Source organism: Hemitrygon akajei, unplaced genomic scaffold, assembly GCF_048418815.1.
Source record: "Hemitrygon akajei unplaced genomic scaffold, sHemAka1.3 Scf000096, whole genome shotgun sequence".
Lineage (NCBI taxonomy): Eukaryota > Metazoa > Chordata > Chondrichthyes > Myliobatiformes > Dasyatidae > Hemitrygon > Hemitrygon akajei.
In genome coordinates this window covers 2913325-2936698 of record NW_027331982.1, presented here as the reverse complement: position 1 = coordinate 2936698, position 23374 = coordinate 2913325, and the positions used below count along the sequence as shown (strand labels likewise).

The 23374-nt window shown below is 47.4% G+C and overlaps 2 protein-coding genes across 2 annotated transcripts; one reads left to right on the top strand and one right to left on the bottom strand.

Moving 5' to 3' along the window:
* Positions 1-5767: 5767 nt before the first annotated feature.
* Positions 5768-8802, top strand: LOC140723016 (NACHT, LRR and PYD domains-containing protein 3-like). Its single transcript, XM_073037651.1, has 6 exons — positions 5768-6345; positions 7359-7445; positions 7593-7763; positions 7919-8089; positions 8234-8401; positions 8566-8802. Exons 1-6 carry the CDS (start codon positions 5768-5770, stop codon positions 8651-8653), a joined length of 1263 nt encoding a protein of 420 aa, XP_072893752.1. The 3' UTR covers positions 8654-8802.
* Positions 8803-20589: 11787 nt separating this feature from the next.
* Positions 20590-22768, bottom strand: LOC140723013 (uncharacterized). The gene has a single exon (XM_073037648.1). It carries the CDS (start codon positions 22453-22455, stop codon positions 21319-21321), a length of 1137 nt encoding a protein of 378 aa, XP_072893749.1. The 5' UTR covers positions 22456-22768; the 3' UTR covers positions 20590-21318.
* Between the last annotated feature and the right edge of the window lie 606 nt (positions 22769-23374).

The following is a 23374-nucleotide window of genomic DNA, read 5'->3' as shown; positions in this document are numbered from 1 at the left end:
ACAAACCAAGTTTATCAAACTTCTACTTGTAGCACATGCCACCGAATCCAGGCAACATCCTGATGAACCTGTTCTGCACCCACTCCAATCCTTCCAAGAACTGGACAATCAGAAGTGAATAAAATTATCCAGATGCTCCCTAAAACCATAGGATCCAGGAGCAGAATTAAGCCATTCGGCTCAGTGAATTTGCTCTTCAATTCCTCTCTACCCCATTACCACAGTAAACGTTGACACTCTACCTCATCAGGAACATATCGACCTGCATTTTAAATATACCCAATGTCATGTCTTCCTTAATTTCACAGATTCACCGCCCGACAGCCAAGACACTTCTCCCAGTGTGGGTCCCCGCCAGCCAGGACAATTCACACAGTTCCCAGGCATGTTAATATTCTGTATGAGCCTCCTATGTGGGACCTTGTCAAAGACTCTACCAATATAAAAGTAGACAACATCCATGTGTAATCAGGTTGGCAAGATGTTAACCCCACCCAAAGCCTTGCTGCTGAACCCCAAACCACCTCAAATATTCTTTCTTTCATACTCCCATGGGGGCAGAAGATATAAAAGGCTGAAGGACACCAGCCTCAAGGACAGCTTTAATTCTGCATTTATAAGACGACTGTTATTATTGGCTCTTAATAATAAGACATTTTTTAATATGTAAATTGCAGCATCGTGCATCTTGTAACTAATAAAAACTCACTTAGATAACCACAATATACTCACAGGAGAGCAGAAAGAATACCGGTCGGGTATGAACAACAGAAAACAGATTATGTAATTCTACTTCAAACTCTGTGGAAAGCAGAAATCTTCCAGTGTTTTACTGTCTATCAAAAAACATTTGATTCTCTCCCCCTCATGGTTAAGAGATATTCCAAGTATATATAAGATTCATCCAATACTTGTGAAATTTCCACACAATCTGATGAATCATTGGCGGAAAATAATCGTCCTATTAACAACCATGAAGGAACAACCACCATTATCAAAATAAATTGAGGGATTTTCCAGAGTGACTCACTGAACCCACCATGGCTTTGTCTAGCTTTAAACCCGCTCATTATTCACTGAAACGGACAAAAATCAGGTATCAAATCAGAAGAAAATACGAATTGTACCTTGACACAGCTATATATTGGTGCTTTGAAATTATTTGCTCTTGGTAAAGCTATAACAAATAATTCAAATAATGGAACTAATTTCCAAATATATATAAGGATGAACTTCAGACTAGAAAAGTACAGAACATGAAACATAAAGAAAGGTGCAATAGAGCCAGTAGAATATCAAACAGAGCATCAGGATACAATGCAACAGAATATGAAACATATATTTAGGATATCAATTAGCAAAGAAAATAGATCATCGTGTGATAAAGGAAAACCTTCCAACAAAATTTACCTCAAGGCTGAAGAAGTTCTGAATTTACATCAAGGAACAAAAAAATCTGCCAAACAGAGCTGAACAGTAAAAATATAACAAAGGTTGTAAACACTCACTGTGCCCATATTGACGTATAATTTTGGTTCAGTATCCTGGTCTGAAGCAGATCTGGAAAATATGCAAAGAAAAATAAGAAATAACAATTTGTAGAAAACACCATGTGCACTGGAGCGCACTTAGATTGATATGCAAGAGGACAGTATGAGGATGCTGAAGAACGGATCTAAAAAATGAGACAACAGCCAGATAAAAATTCTCAGAATCAGGGTTAATATCACCGACACATGTCGTGAAAATTGTTTTTCTGTGCTAGCAGCAAAATTACGTGTGCGTGTGTGGTGAGCGTGTATTTATGTATACAATTATAGGGATAGAATTGTATCAGCGTGAATTAATCAGTCTGATTGCCTGGTGGAAGAAGAAGTCCTGGAGCCTGTCTGTCCTGGCTTTTATGCTGCGGTACCGTTTCCCGGATGCTAGCAGCTGGAATAGTTCGTGGTTGGCGAGACTTGGGTACAGAATGATCCTTCGGGCCCTTTTTACCCCCTGTCTCTGAAATGACCTGAATAGTAAGAAGTTCACAACTACAGATGTGCTGGTCTGTCCGCACCACTCTCTGCAGAGTTCTGCGATTGAGAGAAGTACAGTTCCCATACCAGGCAATGATTCAGCCAATGATGCTCTCAGTTGTGCCCCTGTAGAAAATCGTTAGCATTTGGGGCCCATACCAAACTTCTTCAACCATCTGCGGTGAAAGAGTTGCTGTTGTGCCTTCTTTCACCACACAGCTGGTGTGTACAGACCACGTGAGGTCCTCAGTGATGTGAATGCTGTTTACCCTCTCAACCCCAGATCCACTGATGTCAATAGTCTCCAGTCCTCTTGTTTCTGTGACATTGCAACCAGCTCCTTTGTTTTTGCAACATAGAGGGACAAGTTGTTTTCTTGACACCACTGTGTCGGGGTGATCACTTCTTCCCTGTAGGCTACCTGGTTATGATTTGAGATTTGGCCAATAAATATAGTATCATCTGCAACACAGTCATGCGTATACAGAGAGTAAAGGAGGGAGCACAGGACTCAGCCCTGAGGGGCTCCTGTGTTGAGGGACAGAAGTGAGGGAGCCCACTCTTACCACTTGCCGGTGATCCGGCAGGAACTCCAGGATCAAGCTGCAGAAGGCAGGTTCAAGGCCGATGTTCTTGTCAAGCCTGGAGGGAATGATGGTATTGATTGCTGAATTGTAGTTCAAGAACAGCATTCTCACATAAGAATCCCTCTTCTCCAGATGTTTAAGGTGGTGTGCAGGACAGTGACTATTGTGTCGTCTGTCATTCGGTTGTGTCGGTAGGTGAATTGTAGTTGGTCCAGTGTGGGTGGCAGCATGCGGCAGGTGTAGTCCTTGATCCGCCTCTCAAAGCATTTGCTTGTTATTGAGGTGAGAGCGACAGGACGCCAGACGTTCAGACATGTTGCCTTCGTCGTTTTAGGTACAGGGACAATGGTGGATGTTTTGAAACAGGAGGGCACTCTACACTTGGAGAGGGAGAGATTAAAAATATCCGTAAACCCATCTGCCAGTTGCGCCGTGCACATCCTGAGTACCCGCCCTGGGATGCCGTCCGGTCCCGCAGGCTTGCAACTGTCCACTCGTTGGAAACACCTGCGAACTTCAGCCTCAGAGATGACCAAGGTGCAGGTCGCTTTGTCGGCTCACCTCGGGGGCTCAGTGTTGGCGATATCGAATCGAGCGTAAAAAAGATTCAGCTCATCTGGGAGAGAGGCAGCGATGCTGGCAGCACCACTGCACTTAGCTTTGAAGTCTAGGATGGTGTGCAGACCTTGCTCTAAGCTGTGTGTGTTGTTGGTGGAGAGCTGTGCCTGAATCCTGTCTCGGTATTGTCGTTTCGCTGTCTGGATGATATTCCACAGATGATTTGTGAGGCACTATCGAGGGGTTGAATGTCCATTCGGAAACTGGATGGCAGAGGTGAAGTTGTTCCTGAATCGCTGAATGTGTGACTTACTCCAATCCTGTGAAGTGGTCCCCATGAACCAGACGGTGATGCAGCCAGTTACAATGCTCTCCAAGTTACATCTGTAGAAATATTCGAGTGATGTTGGAAACTCCTGATGAAATATAGCCACTGTTGTAGTTTCTTTGTGGCTGCATCCATATATTGGCTCCAGGTTAGATACTCGGAGATATTGACAGCCAGGAATTTGAAATTGCCCACACTCTCCATTTCAGATCCTTCTGTGAGGATTGGTGTGTTGTGCTCCCTCATCTTACCCTTTCTGAAATCCACAATTAGCTCTAAGGATATATTTTCATCAACGCAAGGAGGATTCAGCACTCCATACAAGCATATGCAAATATGATAATGGGTAGACATCGCTGAATGGAAATGAAACGGTCAGGACATCCATGGTCGACTTTGACAGACGGAGGCCTCAGAAGACAGCGCCCCACACCACCACAGCAAGACTGATGAGTAGCAGTTGCCAAGACTTCACCACCCTCTCCCACAAATACGATGTACATCACTGAGACAGACGCTTGTGGCTTCTTCCATTAACACAGATTCCATCTTTCCACCAATCCTCCATCACTGCGATTGAAAACTACCCATTTTCTTTCCTGTCATTCTGATGGGTTATCGATCCGCAATTTCACTGTGATTCTCCCTCAACCGCTGCCCGACTTGAGTATTTCCCGTATATTCTGCTCCTGTTGTGATGTAAGAGCAGTGGACTCCCCAGTGTGCAGCTTTGCCAAAATTCACAGTGTCCTGCTCTCCATATTTCCATACCAGATCAACATTAACATCGTCTGTTAATGATGCAAACAATGCTTAAAATATAGTGAAATGTTGTTGTAACAGGAGTGCAGTCAGGATTGGAATAGGATATAAGGGGAATGTTCACCTTCACAAATAACTAGTACCTGAATATGAGTATTGGACATTTTCTGAGACATCCATCGCTGTCAATTCCGGTGTCTGTGAACAGAATTTTACTTTCTGTCCTAATATCCATGTAAGCATTGAATTAATTCATGTAATCTCAAACACTGAATGTTGAAATGCAGTTATAATATTCTTTGTCCGCTGAACCATTTAACATTTTGACTATGTTCTCTGTTCCCGTGGAAGATGTTCAACAGAAACACAAGGAGACTCTGCGGGCACAAACTGAAACACTGAGAGTGAACACGATCCTGATGAGGGAGAAGGAGAAGGTTTTCCAGCTGGTTGATCGATACGCTGAGCTCACGGTCATTTCTACTGTTCGAGATCGGACACTGGTGGAACATGAGCTGCTGGCAAGAGGCAGAGACCACGAGGAGTGGAGACAGAAACATCTCTGCAGAGAGTTGGAAAAAATCCGGACTGATCAGTTACTCCAGAGCAGCTTTTCCCGGAGTAAATCCAAAACTGGGAGTTCGGCAGCAGTGGCTGGAGTCCCGGGGATCGGGAAAACAACAATGGTACAAAAGATTGTTTATGACTGGGCCACGGGGAAAATATACCAACAATTCCAGTTTGTCTTCAGTTTCAAATTCCGGGATTTAAACTCCATTAACTGCAGAATAAACCTGAAGGAACTGATTCTGGATCAGTATCCTTACTTTGGGAATATCCTGAGAGAGGTCTGGAAGAACCCAGAGGGGTTGCTGTTTATATTCGATGGTTTGGATGAATTCAAACACAGAATCGATTTTGCGGACAGTCGGAGAGACACCGAACCAAAGCACCAGTGCCCAGATCCCGAGTGGTGGTGTGAAGTGTCTGACATTGTGTACAGTTTAATCCAAGGCAAGCTGCTCCCAGGGTGTTCAGTGCTGGTGACTACCCGCCCCACTGCATTACATGTATTGGAAAAGGCAGAGATCAGTATCTGGGTTGAAATCCTGGGATTGGGTGGTGAGGAAAGGAAGGAATATTTCATCAGGCATTTTGAAGATCAGACGGTGGCGGCAGCTGTTTTCAAATATGTGAAGGAGAATGAGATCCTGTGCACCATGAGCTACAACCCCTCCTACTGCTGGATTCTCGCTCTGGCACTGGGCCCCTTCTTCACACAAAGAGTCAGGGACCCGCAGCGAGTTCCCAAGACCATCACCCAACTGTACTCCTACTATATTTACAACATCCTGAAAAACCACGGCCGTGAGATTGAGAACCCCCGTGATGTGTTACTCAGGGTTGGTCAGATGGCCTTCAGATGAGTGTCCGAGAAGAAGATTGTGTTTACAGATGGAGATTTGATCAAGTACAATCTGCAGCCTTCCCAGTTCCTGTCCGGATTCCTGATGGAGCTTTTGGAGAGAGAGGATTCTGCCCGGTGTGTGGTATACACATTCCCACACCTCACCATCCAAGAGTTTGTAGCTGCAGTAGCACAATTCCTGAATCCACATCCCGGGGATATCATGAAATTCCTCAATGAAGCCCACAACACGACAGATGGACGGTTTGAGGTATTTCTTCGTTTTGTTGCTGGCCTCTCCTCCCCAATGACAACTCGGGGCCTGGAAGAGTTTCTGGGTCCATTTCCTCTTCAAATAACCTGCCGGGTGATTGACTGGGTGAAGGAGAAGGTTAAACACCAGCGTTCCATCACAGAGAGTGAAGCTGGTAAAAGGAGCCTCCTGAACACATTGCACTACCTGTTTGAGTCTCAGAATCTTGGACTGGCTCAGGCCGCACTGGAATCAATGGAATCACTTTCATTCCGTGGAATGACACTGACCCCGATTGACTGCGCGGTCCTGTCTCATGTCATCGGACTCTGTGATACAATAAAACACCTCAACCTGGAGTACTGCCTCATTCAGAGTGAAGGAATCCAGCGGCTCGGACCCGGGCTGCACAAGTGCCAGGATTTGAGGTAACTTGACTTATCTCACTCTGATCTGTGAAACTGTTCCATTGTGTTGTTTCAATGTCAAGGGATTTGGTTAAAACTATAGTAAATGAGGTTCTGAAGAATTGTGTCAAATGCCCTGGTGATTGGCCACTAATTCCCCAAATACAGGAGGTTTCTGTGATTCCTTGTGAAGGGCTGTTGGAGACTTTGTCAGTTCAGAGAACATTGGCCTTTGGTTTAATGATATTAAATCACAGGAATGGTCGTGTTTTTCTCAGCCTGTGACACGTCCATTGACAATGTTCCTTCTCACTGTTATTGACACCCAGACCGACACTGACTGTGGCAGGTGGGTCAGAGCTTCACACCCCCTTCCCGGTAAGGGACAAGAGAATGTCAGCAGACTGTCCCAGTGAGAAGGAAAGAAATACCATTGTGAGATTGTCCTCCCCTGCCCTTCCCCGTGTGTGACTATCACCATCAGTCCACCTGTGTGACTGTGCTCACTACGAGATACCCAGACCCCATGGGCGCATCTTCTCTCCCGACTGTGGGTCTCAGTTCAGTTCCACCTCTTCCGTGCAGTCTTTTTCTGCATCCTCTCGTCTTGTAGGATTAACTTTTCCCATCCTCTTTCCTCCTGTGGGATCTCTCTTCCCATCGAGTTTTCCTCAGGTGCGGTCTCTTCCACCATTCCCATCGACAGTCTCCCAATCATAAATTTTGCTCACTGTGGGACTTCCTTCCATCATTCATCCCTGCCCCTTCTGATGCTCTCAGGCCAATAACACTTCTCTAACCGTCAGAAATGAGACAGAATATGTGTATTTTACAGGGTCACACCAACAGTTTAAATTACTGATATTCGGTGAATACCCTGGAGCTGGGCAGAGAGGGACATTGACAGTGATGGGAACACCGATCAGTGATTTACTGAAGGGTATAGTGGTTACTGAAATAACTGATTGAGAGTAATTCCCTCAGACCCTCATCAATTCATCAATTTGTTCAGCAATCTGTCTGTTTGTGTTTAGACTTGCGGGGAATGAATTGCGAGATTCAGGAATGAAACTGGTTTCTGCGGCTCTGAGGAACCCGGAGTGTAAAATACAGAGACTGGGGTAAGTACCAGACTGTGGGAGATTGTGTTTACAGTCACTAGGTGTCTGACACTGAACACTAATGTGATCAGTAATTGAGGTACTGATAAACTCTGGGAATTTGTACCACCTCCTCTCTCTGTGTCCTTCACCTTCTCTCATCTCCAGGTTGGACAATGTCGATCTCACAGTTTCTGGTGCCGAGAATCTTGCCTCCGCTCTCGGAACAAACCGATCACTGATGGATCTGAACATGGATCGTAATAAACTGGGAGATTCAGGAGTGAAACTGGTGTCTGTAGCTCTGAGGAACCCGGAGTGTAAAATACTGAAACTGGGGTTAGTACCAGACTGTGGGAGATTGAGTTCACAGTCATTGGGTGTCTGACACTGAACATCAATGTAATCAGTAATTGTGTTACTGATAAAGACTGGGGATTTGTACCGTCTCCTGTCTCTCTGTGTCCTTCACCCTCACTCTCTGTCATCTGCAGGCTGAGGGATGTCAGTCTCACAGATTCTGGTGTCGAGGATCTCGTCTCTGCTCTCAGAACAAACCCATCACTGACGGAGCTGGATCTGAGTGAAAATAAACTGGGAGATTCAGGAGCGAAACTGGTTTCTGCGGCTCTGAGGAACCCAGAGTGTAAAATACAGAAACTGTGGTAAGTACCAGACTGTGGGAGATTGTGTTTACAGTCACTGGGTGCCTAACACTGAACACTAATGTGATCAGTACTTGCGTTACTGATAAACACTGGGGATTTGTACCGTCTCCTGTCTCTCTGTGTCCTCTCTCTCATCTCCAGGCTGTACAATGTCGGTCTCAGGGATTCAGGTGCCGAGGATCTCGTCTCCGCTCTCAGTACAAACCCATCACTGACGGAGCTGGACCTGGGATTAAACTCGCTGACAGACCGATCTGTCCCCGCTCTCCGCCGCCTCATACTGACCCTCCCGAGTCTGGAGCGGATCTGGTGAGAGTTTGTGTTAATGTTCAATGTGATGAAATATCAGCGGATCTGCGGATTTTCTGGTGATATTTGTCTGTGAGTATTGTTGAAACATTAACCCCAGTCCCCTGTTACTGACACTGTTGTGTAATCTGTTTATTTCATCTTTATTCTCCCATCTGTTTCAGGCTGCACTGGAATCGGTTCAGTCCAACAGGAGAGAGGGAACTGAGATCTCTGCAGGAACCCAGACCAGGACTGAGAGTGGAGTTGTAAACATCTGAATGTGTGAACATCCCTGCTCGCTGAATGAGGACATGTTGGCCGATTTCCTGCAACACACGTTTAATTTCTAACTGTTCTAACAGATCCTGGCTTCAGCCGAGCGCTCTGTGATCTCAGAGGCGGTGCCGCAGTGACATGATTCTGCGTCCTGTCCAGTTCACACATTCCTTAATTTACATTTGTCATGATGAAATCAATAAATCGCTGTAACTTCCTGCATTGGTGTCGGACCTGAGTCTCACTAGAGGAGAAACAGTGACCTGGGGTTACTGCTGCTCCCCACACTCGGTGAACTGCAATAATGGCTCTGAGCTCCTCACATTGGTACAGCAGCGTCTCAGAGACTAGGTGCCCACAGACAGTTAACATCTACTGTAATGTCAGACGTGATTTCACTGAGGTCCCAAGTACGAATGGGATGCGGGATGGAATACCGGCATTCAGCACAGGGTGAAGCTCCAACCACATCGTCCCATCACACACTCCCGGGGTCAGACACAGAGTGAATCTCCCTCCACACCGACCCATCACACACTCCCGGGGTCAGACACAGGGTGAAGATCCCTCAACATCATCCCATCACACACTCCCGTGGTCAGACTCAGAGTGAAGCTCCTTCCACACCGTCCATCACACACTCCTGGGGACAGACACAGAGTGAAGCTACCTCAACACCGTCCCATCACACACTCCCGGGGTCAGACACGGGGAGAAAACACGTCTCTGCAGTGTGAGATATACCAAAAGAGTTCTCGAGTTGAAACTGATTACAAAGGAGACTCTTACTATGTTCACCTTGGAACTGTAGCACAGGGAACCACACACACACACAGGGAACCACACAGACACAGACACAGGGAACCACACATACACACACACACACACACACACACACACACACACACACACACACACACACACACACACACACACACACACACACACACACACACACAGGGAACCACACACACACAATGAAGTGTTACAGCTGCGCCTCAGTTCCAGGCTGAGATTGTCTAGTCCCCATGATCTCTTCACTCCCCATCCCTATCCAGGCTGACCACCGCTTCCTCGCACCCGAGATACGCCCACTCTCCTGACCCCAACCTCCCTGAGCACTCTCCTGGCTTTGCAGACAAAATCGACAAAAGAGATTGGAAGCTCATATACGGTATACTATCAGACCTGCGTCCTCAACGGTCGGAAACAGCAGAGGGTCAGACACAGAGTGTATGCCCCTCTACAGGGCCCCATCACACTCTCCACGGATCAGATACAGAGTGAAGATCCCTCTGCAATGTCGCATCACACAGTCTCTGGGTCAGACGCAGAGTGAAGCTCCCTCCGCATCGTACCATCACACAATCTCTGTGTCAGACAGAGAGTGTGGTTTACTCCACATCATCCCATCAGAACCCTCCAGGGTCAGACACTGAGTGAAGCTCCTTTTATATCGTCCCATTACATACACCTGGGGGTCAGAAACACAGTAAATCTCCCTCTCCACCGTCCCATCACACACTCCCGGGTTCTGAGACAGTGAAGTTCTCTCCGCACCATCCCATCGCACACTACCGGTGTCAGACACAGAGTGAACCTACCTACACCTCGTCCCATTACACACTCACAGGGTCAGACATTGAGAGAATCTCTTTCCACACCATGAAATCACCCACTACCGGGGTCAGACACCAAGAGAATTCCCTCCACACTGTATAATAACACAATTGCAGGTCAGACATTGAGAAAATCTCCCTCCAGGCTGTCCCATCGCACAATTCCTGTGTCAGACACAGAGTGAATCTCCCTCCACATCATCCCAACACACACTCCCAGGGTCAGACACAGCGTGGAGCTGTTCTGAATGAGCTGGGAGAAATCGAGGAAAATCTGCTGTATTAAGTTCATGAGAAACTTTGGAGTTGGTTCGAATTGTCTCTTGGACATGTGTGTGAGCGGCTGTTTTAGTGTGGAAGCTTCGTTTGGAGTTTTTCTGCCAGTTTGGACTGGGTTCGTTGACGGCTGTTAAATGCCTGGCTCCCAGCTGCAGCTGCTGGCAATTCGCCAGGAGACCGGTTTGCTCCAAACACCGGAGACAAACGCCATTGTTCTCCCATTAACATCGGGACAACGTCCCTCCTCTTTTATCGTCGTGATTCTCGTTCGGTGTAGGAGCCGGAGCATCTGTTGAGAAGTCTCGACCTCTCACGGCCTGGAAGGTTTGCAGGACCGACAGAGCCTTTCCTGGCGTTGGAATTTCTGGCGCCGAGCCAACAAGGTACTGCCGAGTACAAACTTTTCCGGCCAGTTACTCAACTCGTTCCAGGACTTATAACCGGCACATCCGCATATCTATAGATTTGGACATATACATGCCGGGCCGTTCTCCACGGAGTTCCAGGCCTTCGGGGAGTTCGACAAAGGCGGCTGCATCTCCAGCCTCGGACAACGCTCTGTTTTGGTCGGTGAAAGGAGAACGCGGGTGCAGTGTATTTTGAATCTTAGAACCACTCTGCAAAAAATATGTGGCGGCTATGGAGGACTTGTTTGGGAAAGGTGGTATTTTGGCCACAGAGAATGAGTTCGGGTAGGCAGTGTTTTATCTAGAGCATATATGTCAAACTCAAGGCCCGCAGGCCAAATCCGGCCCGCGGTGGAATTATCTTTGGCCCGCGAGATAATATCTAATTACTATTAACGCTGGCCCCAGTAATCGAAGCGCCTATGGCGTATGATATGGCTAATGCTGAGTTTTTTCAGGTACCAGGTTTTCAGGGTTTTTAGTGTTTATTCGGCAGTCTTCTTCATAAGAAACGGAATTTGTAAAGTGAAACACTTTGTAGTTATAGCAGAGACTGAGACACATGAGAGCAGGCTGAAAAAACGGAGGCAACGAAAGCTGCGTTCGCACGCGTCCGACTGATCCGGCCCGCATGAAGCTGCATTTTGCTCAATCCGGCCCGTGACCTGAAATGAGTTTGACACCCCTGATTCTAGAGAATGATGAGTTAGTACACCGGGATCTTAGTTGGGGGGATCACGGTGGAAAACATCCTTTTAAAGATGGAGCTGGTGACATTTCCACGCAGCGAATTGTCTTCGGACACGTTGAGCCTTTCATCCCCAACGAGGTCCTGCTTCCTGGGACAAGTAAGGTCAGAGATAACAGACATCAGACACAAATTTAAAAGACACACCCTCCGTAACGTAATCTCTTTCCGGCATCAGGTGTTCATGCAGCTGGAAATGGAGGACGACGTTGAGGGCCGGTTTACTGTCCGGGTTATTGAGGGGGGTAGACTATCAGGTGTATTGGAACTTTCAGCACCCACGGTGCCAAGCGTGCGGGGAGGTGGGGCACTTTCGGAGGGACTGTCCTAACACCCGAAACCCTAGGGTGTCCACTTCGGGCACCAATGCCCCAGCTACCTCTGCCCCGATCCTATTCCTGTGCCTGCACCTGAGCCGACTCCTGCTTCCTGCTCCTATTCCTACGTCTGTTTCAGTCCCTGCTCCTGCTCCGTGGTTCAGGCGGGTGATCCTGAGGCTACGTACAGGGAGGTTCAGGCGAGGGACGGGGAGGAGCTTGTGCTGAGAAAGAAAGCAAAGAAGAAATCCAAACACATGAAGAAGTCGGCCCCCGAGACAGCAGAGCTCCCGCCTATTTGCCCTGAAGTGGAGCGGGAGGCTCGGGGAAGTGCGCAGTTGGAAGCGGAGAGTACCGCCCCATTGGTGAATCCTGTACCTGTGTGCGCCTCCCGCTTGAAGTGAAGGGTATCTTCCCCCAAGAGGGTAGGGAATGTAGATGCGGGGGATTCCCAGGAAAGGGTGGGAATCCGGGTAGAGGTTGGGTCTAACCCTGAATCTCCAGATGTAGCCACCAGTCCTGTGGTAGGTGGTGTGGTTGTGCAGGAAGCTAGTACTGGGCCTGTTGGCACAACTAAAACAGACCAGGAGCCCTCCACCCAGGACTTAGCAGTAAGCGCCTCCCTGGAGGCAAGTGTATTAAACAGTATGAGCGGAGAGGAGACCAAGCTCTCTCACTGTCAGCATCAGGCTGCCGGTGAATCCCTTGGATCAGAGGTGCTGGGGTCCCCTTCATACTTCTCTCCTGGGGAGGATGATATAACCTGCATGCCGACCCCATCAACTAATGGCCTGCAGGGAGTCCCTGGGGATTTTCCCTCCATCGTCGTAACTGTGGATAAGACTGATGCGACGGTGGAGCGGGAAGGTATGAGGGAGGTGCCCGCTGCGCAGTGTGGGTCACAAGTGCAGCCGTCTATTAGAACACATGAGGAGGAAGATGGGGGAACTATCTGCAGTGAGGGGTTGGAGGGAGACTCTTTTGATAGCGAGATAATAGAAATCCTCACCCCTCCTGAGAAATCCCCATTGATATATGTGGAGGAGATCAGAGAATTCATTCTCACCTCTGAGGGTGCAAAGCATCGGCCTAAACTAACCTCGCTTCGCTGTCCTAGCATGCCGAGGCTGGTGAAGTCCCTGTGAGTCATCGTCGGACGGAAGGGGAAGGGGAAGAGGAATGCTGTGTCGGGGAATGACAGACGACAGCCGAAATCCTCCCTGGATGACCTGGTGAGGGACATCAGAGTGGAAAGCAGCCTCGCTCCTTCGGGAGATGGTGGGTCACAGGGTAGTGATGGTAGCAGTCGGTCCCGGAAAGCGAAGAATATTCTTGGTTTTCTTCGGGATAGCGCGGCTGAGGGTGACACCGCTCTCAGTGGGAAGGGTACTGGTGCTGAGGCCTAGTCTACTCCCGACATGACACTCACTGTAGCTAGGCTAAATTTTAATGGTAGCTGGGGTTCTCTCCGAAGATAAAACACTCTGGCAGTGTTCAGGGATGGGAAATATGTTGTGAATTTCCTGTAGGGAAAACATACCACCCCGGGAGACGAGTCTGCTTGGCTCCTGGAGTGACAGAGAGCGGTCTACATGAGCCTCCGCAGCTTTTGCGCAATCGAGACAGCCCTGAAGCCCTCCACCCAGGACTTAGTAGTAAGCGATTCCCTGGGGGCAAGTGTATTAAACAGTAAGAGCAGAGAGGAGACCAAGCTCTCTCACTCTCATAATCGGGCTGCCGGTGGATCCCTAGGACCTGAGATCCACCTCATACCTGCCTCCTGAGGAGGGTGATATACTCTGCATGCCGACTCCATCAAATAACGACTAGCAAGGAGACCCTGGGGATGATCCCTCCATTGTCGTAACTGTGGATAAGACTGATACGCCGGTGGAGCGGGAAGGTATGAGTGAGGTACCCGCTGTGCAGTGTGGGTTACAAGTGCAGCCGTCTATTCGAACACACGGGGATGAAGACGGCGGAATCTATTTGTAGTGAGGCGGCGGAGTGAGACAATGGACATCCTCACCCCTCCAGAGAAATCCCCATTGATACCTGTGGAGGAAATGGGAGAGTTCATTCTCACCTCTGAGGGTGCAAAGCATCGGCCTAAACTAGCCTCGCTTCGCTGGCCTAGCGTGCCGAGGCTGGTGAAGTCCCTGCGGGTCATCCTCAGACAGAAGGGGAAGGGGAAGAGGAATGCTGTGTCGGGGAATGACAGGCGGCAGCTGAAATCCTTCCTGGATGACCTGGTGAGGGACATCAGGGTGGAAAGCAGCCTTGCTCCTTCGGGAGATGGTGGGTCACAGGGTGACGCTGGCACCGCTCGGGCTGGAAAGCAAACAGCATTCTTGCTTTTTTTTTCGGGATAGTGTGGTTGAGGGCGCCTCCGCTCTCACTGGGAAGGGTACTGGTGCTGAGGCCTAGTGTACTCCCGACATGAAGCTCACTGTAGCTGGTCTAAATTTTAATGGTAGCAATGGTTCTCTCCGCAGAGAAAACAATCTCGCAGTCTTCAGCGATGGGAGATATGTGGTGGATGACCTGTAGGGAACCCATAACACCCCGGGGGTCGAGTCCGCTTGGCTCCTGGAGTGGCAGGGAGGGGTATACATGAGCCTCCTCAGCTCCAGCTCTAGCGGGGTGGCGATCCTGTTGGCCTCGACCTTCCAGCCGGAAATGGTAAAAGCTCAGGATGTCGAGCCCGGCCGCCTGCTCCATCTGGCTGTGCGCCTGAATGGTGAACCTCTGCATTTCATCAACGTGTATGCCCTGAGGGGCGCGGTGATGCAGACGCGCCTGTTCCCTATTCCGTCAGCTGTCCACTCTACTGAGCTCCATGGATCCTGGGGGTGGGGACTTCAAATGTACCTTCGAGGTGGGGAACCTCTGCAGTCTCCAGCGCGACACAGCGTCGGCAAAGAAGCTGAATGAGTTAATCGGCCCCTTTGAGTTGGTGGACGCCTTGCGGGATCTACATCCTGACTCTGGAGCCTGCTCGAGAAGGTCTAGAGGTGGAGATTCCCGATTAGACCGTCTCTGTGTCTCTCAAGCGTACAGCTCCCCCGCGACGGCAACCTGCATGCGGCAAATGTCGTCCTCGAACCATCACCTTGTGTGGATGGAATTTGCCCCCCGGCACTCTGAGGCGTCGCGGCATCAGCGCCGGACTCCGGAGCGAAGGGTCCCGAGTTCAAAGCCAGCCGGCTCCCTTGCACGCTTTCCATCCGTGCTGGGTTGAGCGTCGAGCTGGCAACTCGACCTCGTAAAAATAAAACTGGAGAATGCTACAGAAACGCCATGAGCAATCACCAGAAAGATCGGAGCAAAAAGCTTGTCATGACGGCGCCCGATGACTCCACCTGGAGGTAAGGACGTTCTTCTTCTTCTGCTCTGAGCTGGGATCCAGGCACTGGCACTGTAAGAACCAGCTGCTGGAGGAAAGCCGACTCCGAGCGTTCTTGGTCGCCTGGAGGGAAAGACAGGGTTAATTGTTTTTATGTCGGGACTGGACTGAGACTGAGCGGTTTGAGAGAACATTGCTTGACCTAGTGTATCGGAGGGGTCGTGACAGACACGTGACAGCACTGCCCACTACCTGGTCGGAAGGCACGTCACCTGCCAATCAAGGTTTGACCCCTCCTCGCCCATCAATGTTCTGTTACGAACCCGCAGGTCTCGTTCACTGTGGACTGTCACTTTAACAGAGCGCTTCAGTGAGGCAGGACTATGATGTTGTTCACTGACCGACTCGCAGCTTGTTTACCTTTAAAACAAGGACACAGACAGTCACAGTCGAGAGAGAGAGAGAGAGAGAGAGAGAGATTGAGAGAGAGAGAGAGAGAGAGAGAGAGAGAGAGAGAGAGAGAGAGAGAGAGAGAGAGAGAGAGAGAGAGAGAGAGAGAGAGAGAGAGAGAGAGAGAGAGAGAGAGAGAGAGAGAGAGAGAGAGAGAGAGAGAGAGATAAAAAACCTGGAAAAGGCAGCTTGCCGAAGCTAGGGATTTGGAACTCTGCTATACCCACAAGGGTGGGTTGATCATCGAATGTGTGGCTGTCACTCCGTATAATCCAAAGGAGTGGATCTGGGAATGTTCTTTGGTACCACTCGAAGTTACCCCTTGCCTGGGTGTGTGATGTGGTAACCCCTTGAAGACGGCATCCCTGTGACAGATCACTCTGGTGGTAATTCGTATGTGGGTTTGGAACGGCTCGAGGGAGGATCTTCCACCACCGATATTTATTAATTACCACCGTGGAACCCGTGAAATTCCCCGTAATTGTTTTTTCTCTCTACGTTTTACCTCTCGTTATCATCGCTGTGTGTATGTTATGCTGTGCTTGGCAAACCATTCAGAGCACGTCTGCCTTTCTTCAGTTCTGTACAGTCACATACAGCGTTAACCTTAGAAACAGTTAAGTTTAAGACTTCCATTAAGATATATCACTTTCCTTCTCACTCTGTTACATGTAATGCTTGGCGAGTGGCGTGGATCCGAGGGGTAGACTGTATTGGAGGGGTCGTGACTGTCACGTGACACCATTACCCACTACCTGGTCGGAAGGCCCGCCACCTGCCAAATACACACCTCACCACTGGCCCCTTTAAATAGCCCTGGACTTGGCCTCGAGCAATTGGCCTTTGTAATCGGATTAACTCTGCTGGCACGGAGCCTTTGGCCCCTCTGTAGATTACCTGGGCTGGACCCTCCATCCCTGTGCACTATAAAGGGTGCCACGTGTGCTTTCCCTTTGCCATCTTCAAGGGACCACCCTGCTTAACTCCAGGCTGAGAACCTTGGAACGGCGCTGGAGGAATTGTTAGTGAGCTGTGCATTGAATAAGATGGGAGCGTTGATTACTGTCTTTAATAACACAGAACTGTGCCTGCAGAGGGTCAAGGGCTGGCGGATATCGTATAGAATTTTCCCTTGTGTGTTTGCTTGTGTGTGCGGGTGTGCGCGCGTGTATTTTGTTCCCAGGCGATCTCCCCATGTTCGTTAGTAATTGTCCGTGTGTGCTTTATTGCCGAACCGACTTTCCCCACGACTGCTGTAAATTGTGCGCATGTGCCTGTTGCTTCTGTTGCCGTTTTCCCCACGTTTGCCTTTTGTAAATAAAATTATTTTCTGTCCAAAGTCCTTGCTTCTGAGACATATCGAATCTGTTTCCCCACTTACAACACTTGCTCAGCCAATTTACATTTTTCTACGTTCATGCGATATGGGTGTTGTTTAATCGGTCTGGCTTGACCAATATCTGCGTCATGTACTGAGACCGTGGTTTGCTTGGGAACATCGGGAAATAAATCCTTAAACTTCAGAATTAATTCCTTCAGCTGTTGTTGTTGCTTTGGCTGCAGATGAGACAACTTGTTATCAATGTTTTCCAGAACAACCAAGTTCATTAGCCTAACTGGGACCATGTTTGGCTTGTGAAAAGTCTCAGACGAGTCAATTGTTTCATTCTGAGGGTTACCAGATTCATATGTTGTGACAACAACACTCACAGACGGTGCCAGCTTGTCAAAATTAGGCTTTACCATATTTATGTGTACCACCTGTGTTAGTTTACGTCAGTCAGGCGCTTTAATAACATAATTCACATCATTAATTTGAGAGACTATTTCATGTGGTCTATTGAACTTCGCCTGAAGTGGATTCATCAATATTGGAGATAAGGCAAGCACCTTATCTCCCACCTGGTATTTTCTTTCTCAAGCCCGCTTATCAAACCAACACTTCATTTTGTTTTGAGAAATCTTTAGGTTTTGTCTTGCTAGACTACAGGCTTGGTGTAGTTTATTTCTGAACTTCAAAACATAGTCTAACAAGTTAACATGTAAATCCCCATCAATCCACTGTTCCTTTAACAAGGTCAAAGGTCCCCTCACTCTCTGACCAAATACAACTTTAAATGGACTAAAGCCCAGTGATCTCTGTACCGACTCTCTTACTGCAAACAAAAGCAAATGTATACCTTCATCCCAGTCTTTTCCATTTTCAACATTTTAATGTCATAATCATTGTTTTGAGGGTAGAATGAAATTTTTCTAAAGCCCCTTGTGATTCTGGATGGTATGCAGATGATGTAATTTGTTCAGCTTCCAGTTCATAAACTACCTGCTGGAATAATCCAGATGTAAATTCACGTCCTTGATCAGACTGGATTTCTTTAGGCAAACCAGAAAATGTAGAAAACTTGTAAGAGCCTTCGACACATTTTTAGCTTTAATATTTCTGAGAGGCATTGCCTCTGGGAATCTGGATGCAGTACACACAATAGTTAGCAAATACTGATGGCCAGCTTTAGTCTTTGGCAATGGGCCAACACAATCCACTATAACTTTAGAAAAGGGTTCACCGAATGCAGGTATAGACCACAGTGGGGCCACTGGGATGACCTGATTAGGCTTACCCACAACTTGACAAGTGTGACAGGTTCTGCAAAAGCTCACAACATCTTTCCTCAGATTAGGCCAGTAGAATTATTTCGCAATCCTGTTTACCGTTTTATTCACTCCAAAATGGCCACCTAAGAGCATACTGTGGGCCAAAGTTAAAATTTCAGTCCTATAAACTTAAGGAACTACAACTTGGTGAACAATTGCCCATTCCTCACTCGCTGGTATAGTAGGTGGCCTCCACTTCCGCATTAACACACCATCCTTGAGATAATACCCTGCTGGCACTTTCTTAATCTCATCATCTGAGAGAGCTGTTTGTTTTAAAGCTTCAATCTCAGGGTCTCGGTTCTGTTCTGCTATAAACTCCTTCCTAGACAGGGATAAACCTTTCTCATCAGACTTACGACCTGAATCCTGTTGAAACAATGAAAGCAGAAAAGTCCCTGACAAGTCATCATAACCTGAATCCCGATTTTGGCTATCAGGGGTATCAGAATCAAGGTGTACAGACCAACCCTGACTGTAAAGTTACCTTGTGCAATGGCACAGAAAGCATGCCACGCCCAATGCCTTTAATAAGATTTACCTCACCAGTGTTAGTCTCATCACCAAACTTTAGAACACTGTCTAATATAAGTGACTGAGAAGCCACAGTATCTCGAAGAATTTTCACTGGAACTGGGGTTCACCCTTCCTTTACTAATAAAAATCCATCTGACATAAAATGATCCAATCCCTTCTTAACTCGGTCAGACCTCTCAGACCTTAACTGAGCTTCAATAGAATTTTCAAGACCCTGTGGGTTTAGAGGTGCTTCAACATACAGAACACAGGCATTTGGGACTTCCTCCTTTTCCTTTTTCTTCTTCAGGACAGAACAATTAGCCATCACATGACCAGCTTTCTTACAATAGTAACAAGTAAGACCAGAATATTTCTCCTTCAACTGTTTCCCTTCATCCTTACTCTTGTCACTAGTCCCAGCTTTAATTTCTGGTTTACCCTGGTGATCCCTGCTACTCTTTTGGAAGCTCTTATTCGGGATAAACTTAACCTTATCAGTTAAAGCAAACTCATCTGCTAATCTAGCAGACTCCTGCAAAGTGGCAGCATCCTTTTCATCTAAATATGTCTTTATGTAATCAGGGATGCACCTTTAGAATTCTTCAATTAAAACCAATTCTTTCAAGCTGTTAAAATCATCATTCACATTTTTATATGTGTACCAGCGGTCAAAACACACAAACTTCTCATAAGCAAATTCCACAAAAGTCTGGTTCACAGATTTCCTCAAATTTCTGAACTTTTGCCTGTATGATTCTGGGACCAAATCATAAGCTTTGAGCACAGCCTGTTTCGCTATGACATAATCATCTGCTTAATCAACTGACAAAACAGAATAGGCTTGCTGAGCCTTCCCCTTAATTACACTTTGTAAAAGAATAGGCCAAACCTCTTCTGGCCACTTTAAACTCTGAGCAACCTTCTCAAAATGCTGAAAGTATTTATCAATCTCTGCCTTGTCAAATGGAGGGACCAAATTAACTTCCCAACTGCCCTCAAATTTATCACCAGAGACTAACGCTAGACCCCTTTGCTGCAACCTCTTTATCTTTTCCAGCTCAAACAGCCTCTGTCTTTCTGTTTCCTCCCTCTATTTTTCTGCCTCTTCTCTCTGTTTTTCTGCCTCTCTGGCCTCAAACTGCCTCTGCCTTTCCGCAGCCTCCAGCTTTAATTTTTCTCAGTTGTACTGGAGCTCAAGCTCACTAGGTTTACTTTCAGGAAACACCTCCAACTCCTCCACTTTAAACACACCCTCAGATACATAATGTTCACCTATTATCCTCTGCCTCTGTGCCCTCCTCATTGTCAATTTCATCTCAGCAAGTTTTAAACTTCTAGCAAAGCTCAACAACTCAATCCTTCTGGCATCCTCTAATGCCTCAGAGGTTGGTGCTTACAGACATCTATCAGCATCCATTGCTGCTGATTTTCCACACACAAAGAAATGAAAAGGGATGAAATTGATAATTAATGAATATGCCCCCAAATCTGTTCATATACTGGATGCAGGCCCCAATTTTGTTACGAATCGTAACGTTTTAGAAATGAACCAGCAGCAACAGACTATAACTGGAGTCTGTTTTTGATGCTAAAACTATCTTTATTAGAATCTACTTGTAATATAGTAACTTAAGCAAGATAAACAAAAGCTAACAGTGTTATGTGTATATGTGTGTTTAAATAAAACTCCCAGACTATTGAGCTCGGGGGAAACAAGGCTTGGAGTCTTGGGATGGTAAAGTATGAAAGTTCAGTTCATCCATGGAATAGGTGATGAGAGAGATATTTGTAATCCAAGGAAAATGTTGAGAGAAGGCAATTATGTCGAATTCCACAGGTTCCATGGTAGTAAAACGAGAGAACAGTCTCTGTAGATTTTATTTGTCGTCGTTCCAAACCCACATACGATTTATCACCGAAAGTGACTTGTCACAAGGTGTATCGTCTTCAAGTGAATTACCACACCACACCCAGGCAAGGGTTAACACATCAGTGGTCTTCACAGGACACCCCAAATCAGATCCATTCCTATGGATCAAATGAGGTGACAACTACACATTCAATGTACGGTGAATCGATAATTAACACACCCTTGTGGGCATAGGAAATTTCCAAACAGTGACGCTTGGCCACTAGTTCCCTAGTTTCAATCCTTCGATTTTGCCTCCTTCGTCTCCATCTGTCTCTGAGTGTCTGTGTCCTCGGTTAAATCTAAACAAGCTGCGAGCAATGTAAACAAGCTGCAAGTCAGACTGATTCACCTTCTTAATCTCTCTCGCTCTCTCTTAAAATGACAGTCCAAAGCAAACGCAACCCAGGGATTCATAACAACGGCCCGTCCCCACTGTGAACTGACTGGTGAGCAAGTAGTTGGGACGACTGAGTGAATCCCTTCCCACAGACTGAGCAAGTGAACGGCTTCTCCCCAGTGTGAACTTGCTGATGTCTCTGTAGGTTGGATGATCCAGTGAATCTCTTCCCACATTTTGAGCAGGCGAACGGCCTTTCCCCTGTGTGAACTCGCTGGTGTTTAAGTAGTTGGAATGACAGACTGAATCGTTTCCCACAGACTGAGCAAGTGAATGGCTTCTCCCCAGTGTGAATTCGCTGGTGTGCCTGTAGGGTGGAAGATTGAGTGAATCTCTTCCCACATTCTGAGCAGGTGAATGGCTTCTCCCCAGTGTGAACTCGCTGATGTCTCTGCAGGTGGGATGACTGAGTGAATCCCTTCCCACATTCTGAGCAGGTGAATGGCTTCTCCCCAGTGTGAACTCGCTGATGTACCAGTAGGCAGGATGAATCTGTGAATCCCTTCCCACATTCTGAGCAGGTGAACAACTTCTCCCCAGTGTGAACTCGCTGATGTTTCTGCCGGGTGGATGAATCAGTGAATCCCTTCCCACAGACTGAGCAGGTGAATGGCTTCTCCCCAGTGTGAACTCGCTGATGTCTCTGCAGGTGGGATGACTGAGTGAATCCCTTCCCACATTCTGAGCAGGTGAACGGCCTCTCCCCTGTGTGAACTCGCTGATGACTCAGTAGGCTGGATGACTGAGTAAATCCCTTCCCACATTCTGAGCAGGTGAAAGGCCTCTCCCCATTGTGAACTGGCTGATGATTCTGTAAGTTGCATAAGTGAGTGAAGCTCTTCCCACAGTCTGAGCAGGTGAACGGTTTCTCCCCAGTGTGAACTCGCTGGTGTCTCTGCAGGTGGGATGACTGACTGAATCCCTTCCCACATTCTGAGCAGGTGAACGGCCTCTCCCCAGTGTGAACTCGCTGATGATTCTGTAGGTTGGATAACTCAGTGAATCTCTTCCCACATTCTGAGCAGGTGAACGGCTTCTCCCCAGTGTGAACTCGCTGATGACTCAGCAGGTGGGATGATTTAATGAATCTCTTCCCACAGACTGAGCAAGTGAATGGCCGCTCCCTGGTTTGAACTCGCTGGTGAGCCATTAGGTCAGATGACTGAGTGAATCTTTTCCCAGAAATTCAGCAGATGACAAGCCTCTGCCTGGTGTGACCTGACTGGTGTGTCCACAGTGGGAAAACTGAATGAATCCTTTCTCACGCACAGAACAGGTGAATGGCCTTGCCCAGTGTGAACTTGCTGATGTACCTTCAGTTGAGATGACCGAGTGAATCCATTCCCACTGTCTGAGAAGGTGAACGGCCTTTCTCCTGTGTAAAATGACGGGTGTGCCAGTTGGTCAGTTAACCGAGTGAATCCATCCCCACTGTCTGAGCAGGAAGGATGGTCGATTGAATCCCTTGCTCCACTTCTGAAATACCTAGACAGAAACAGCAAAACTGGTGTGTCATGTTTGAGCTTCCTGGAGACAAATTCCTTCTCGTTTTTAACCTGTAAAAAGATTTGCAAAATCCATCAATGGGTTTAGGACAATATTTCAGTTGAAATTACTTGAGTTGCCAAGGTTTGATCTGGTATCACACTGTTACAGTGAGGTTCAGCCCAAGCTGGACAGAGAAATCATCTCCTGACTGGGCAGAGTGCTGGTATCTGGAATGACCATCAATTCTCTGATGCTCTTCCTGTCTCTATAGCAATGGGGCATTTTGGCCTTCTCCAATTTGAACCCTCACTCAGTTTGACTCTCTCCATTGGTATTATTCCCCCCTCCTGCTGAACTGCATGGGTGCCTGGCCCCACAGTAACAAAAACAGTCTCACACAAATAGTCTTTCTTGACGTGCATCTGGGATTTTCTTTTATGTATTATTAACTTAAAGTGCCACAGTTTTAACACCATATAAAAAATTCCTGCTGAGATGAATGGTTGGTCCGCACGTCGGTTAAAAGGATTTAGAGTGAATTTTTGTATTATTTCAGGTTCTTGTCACAGTCATAGAAAATT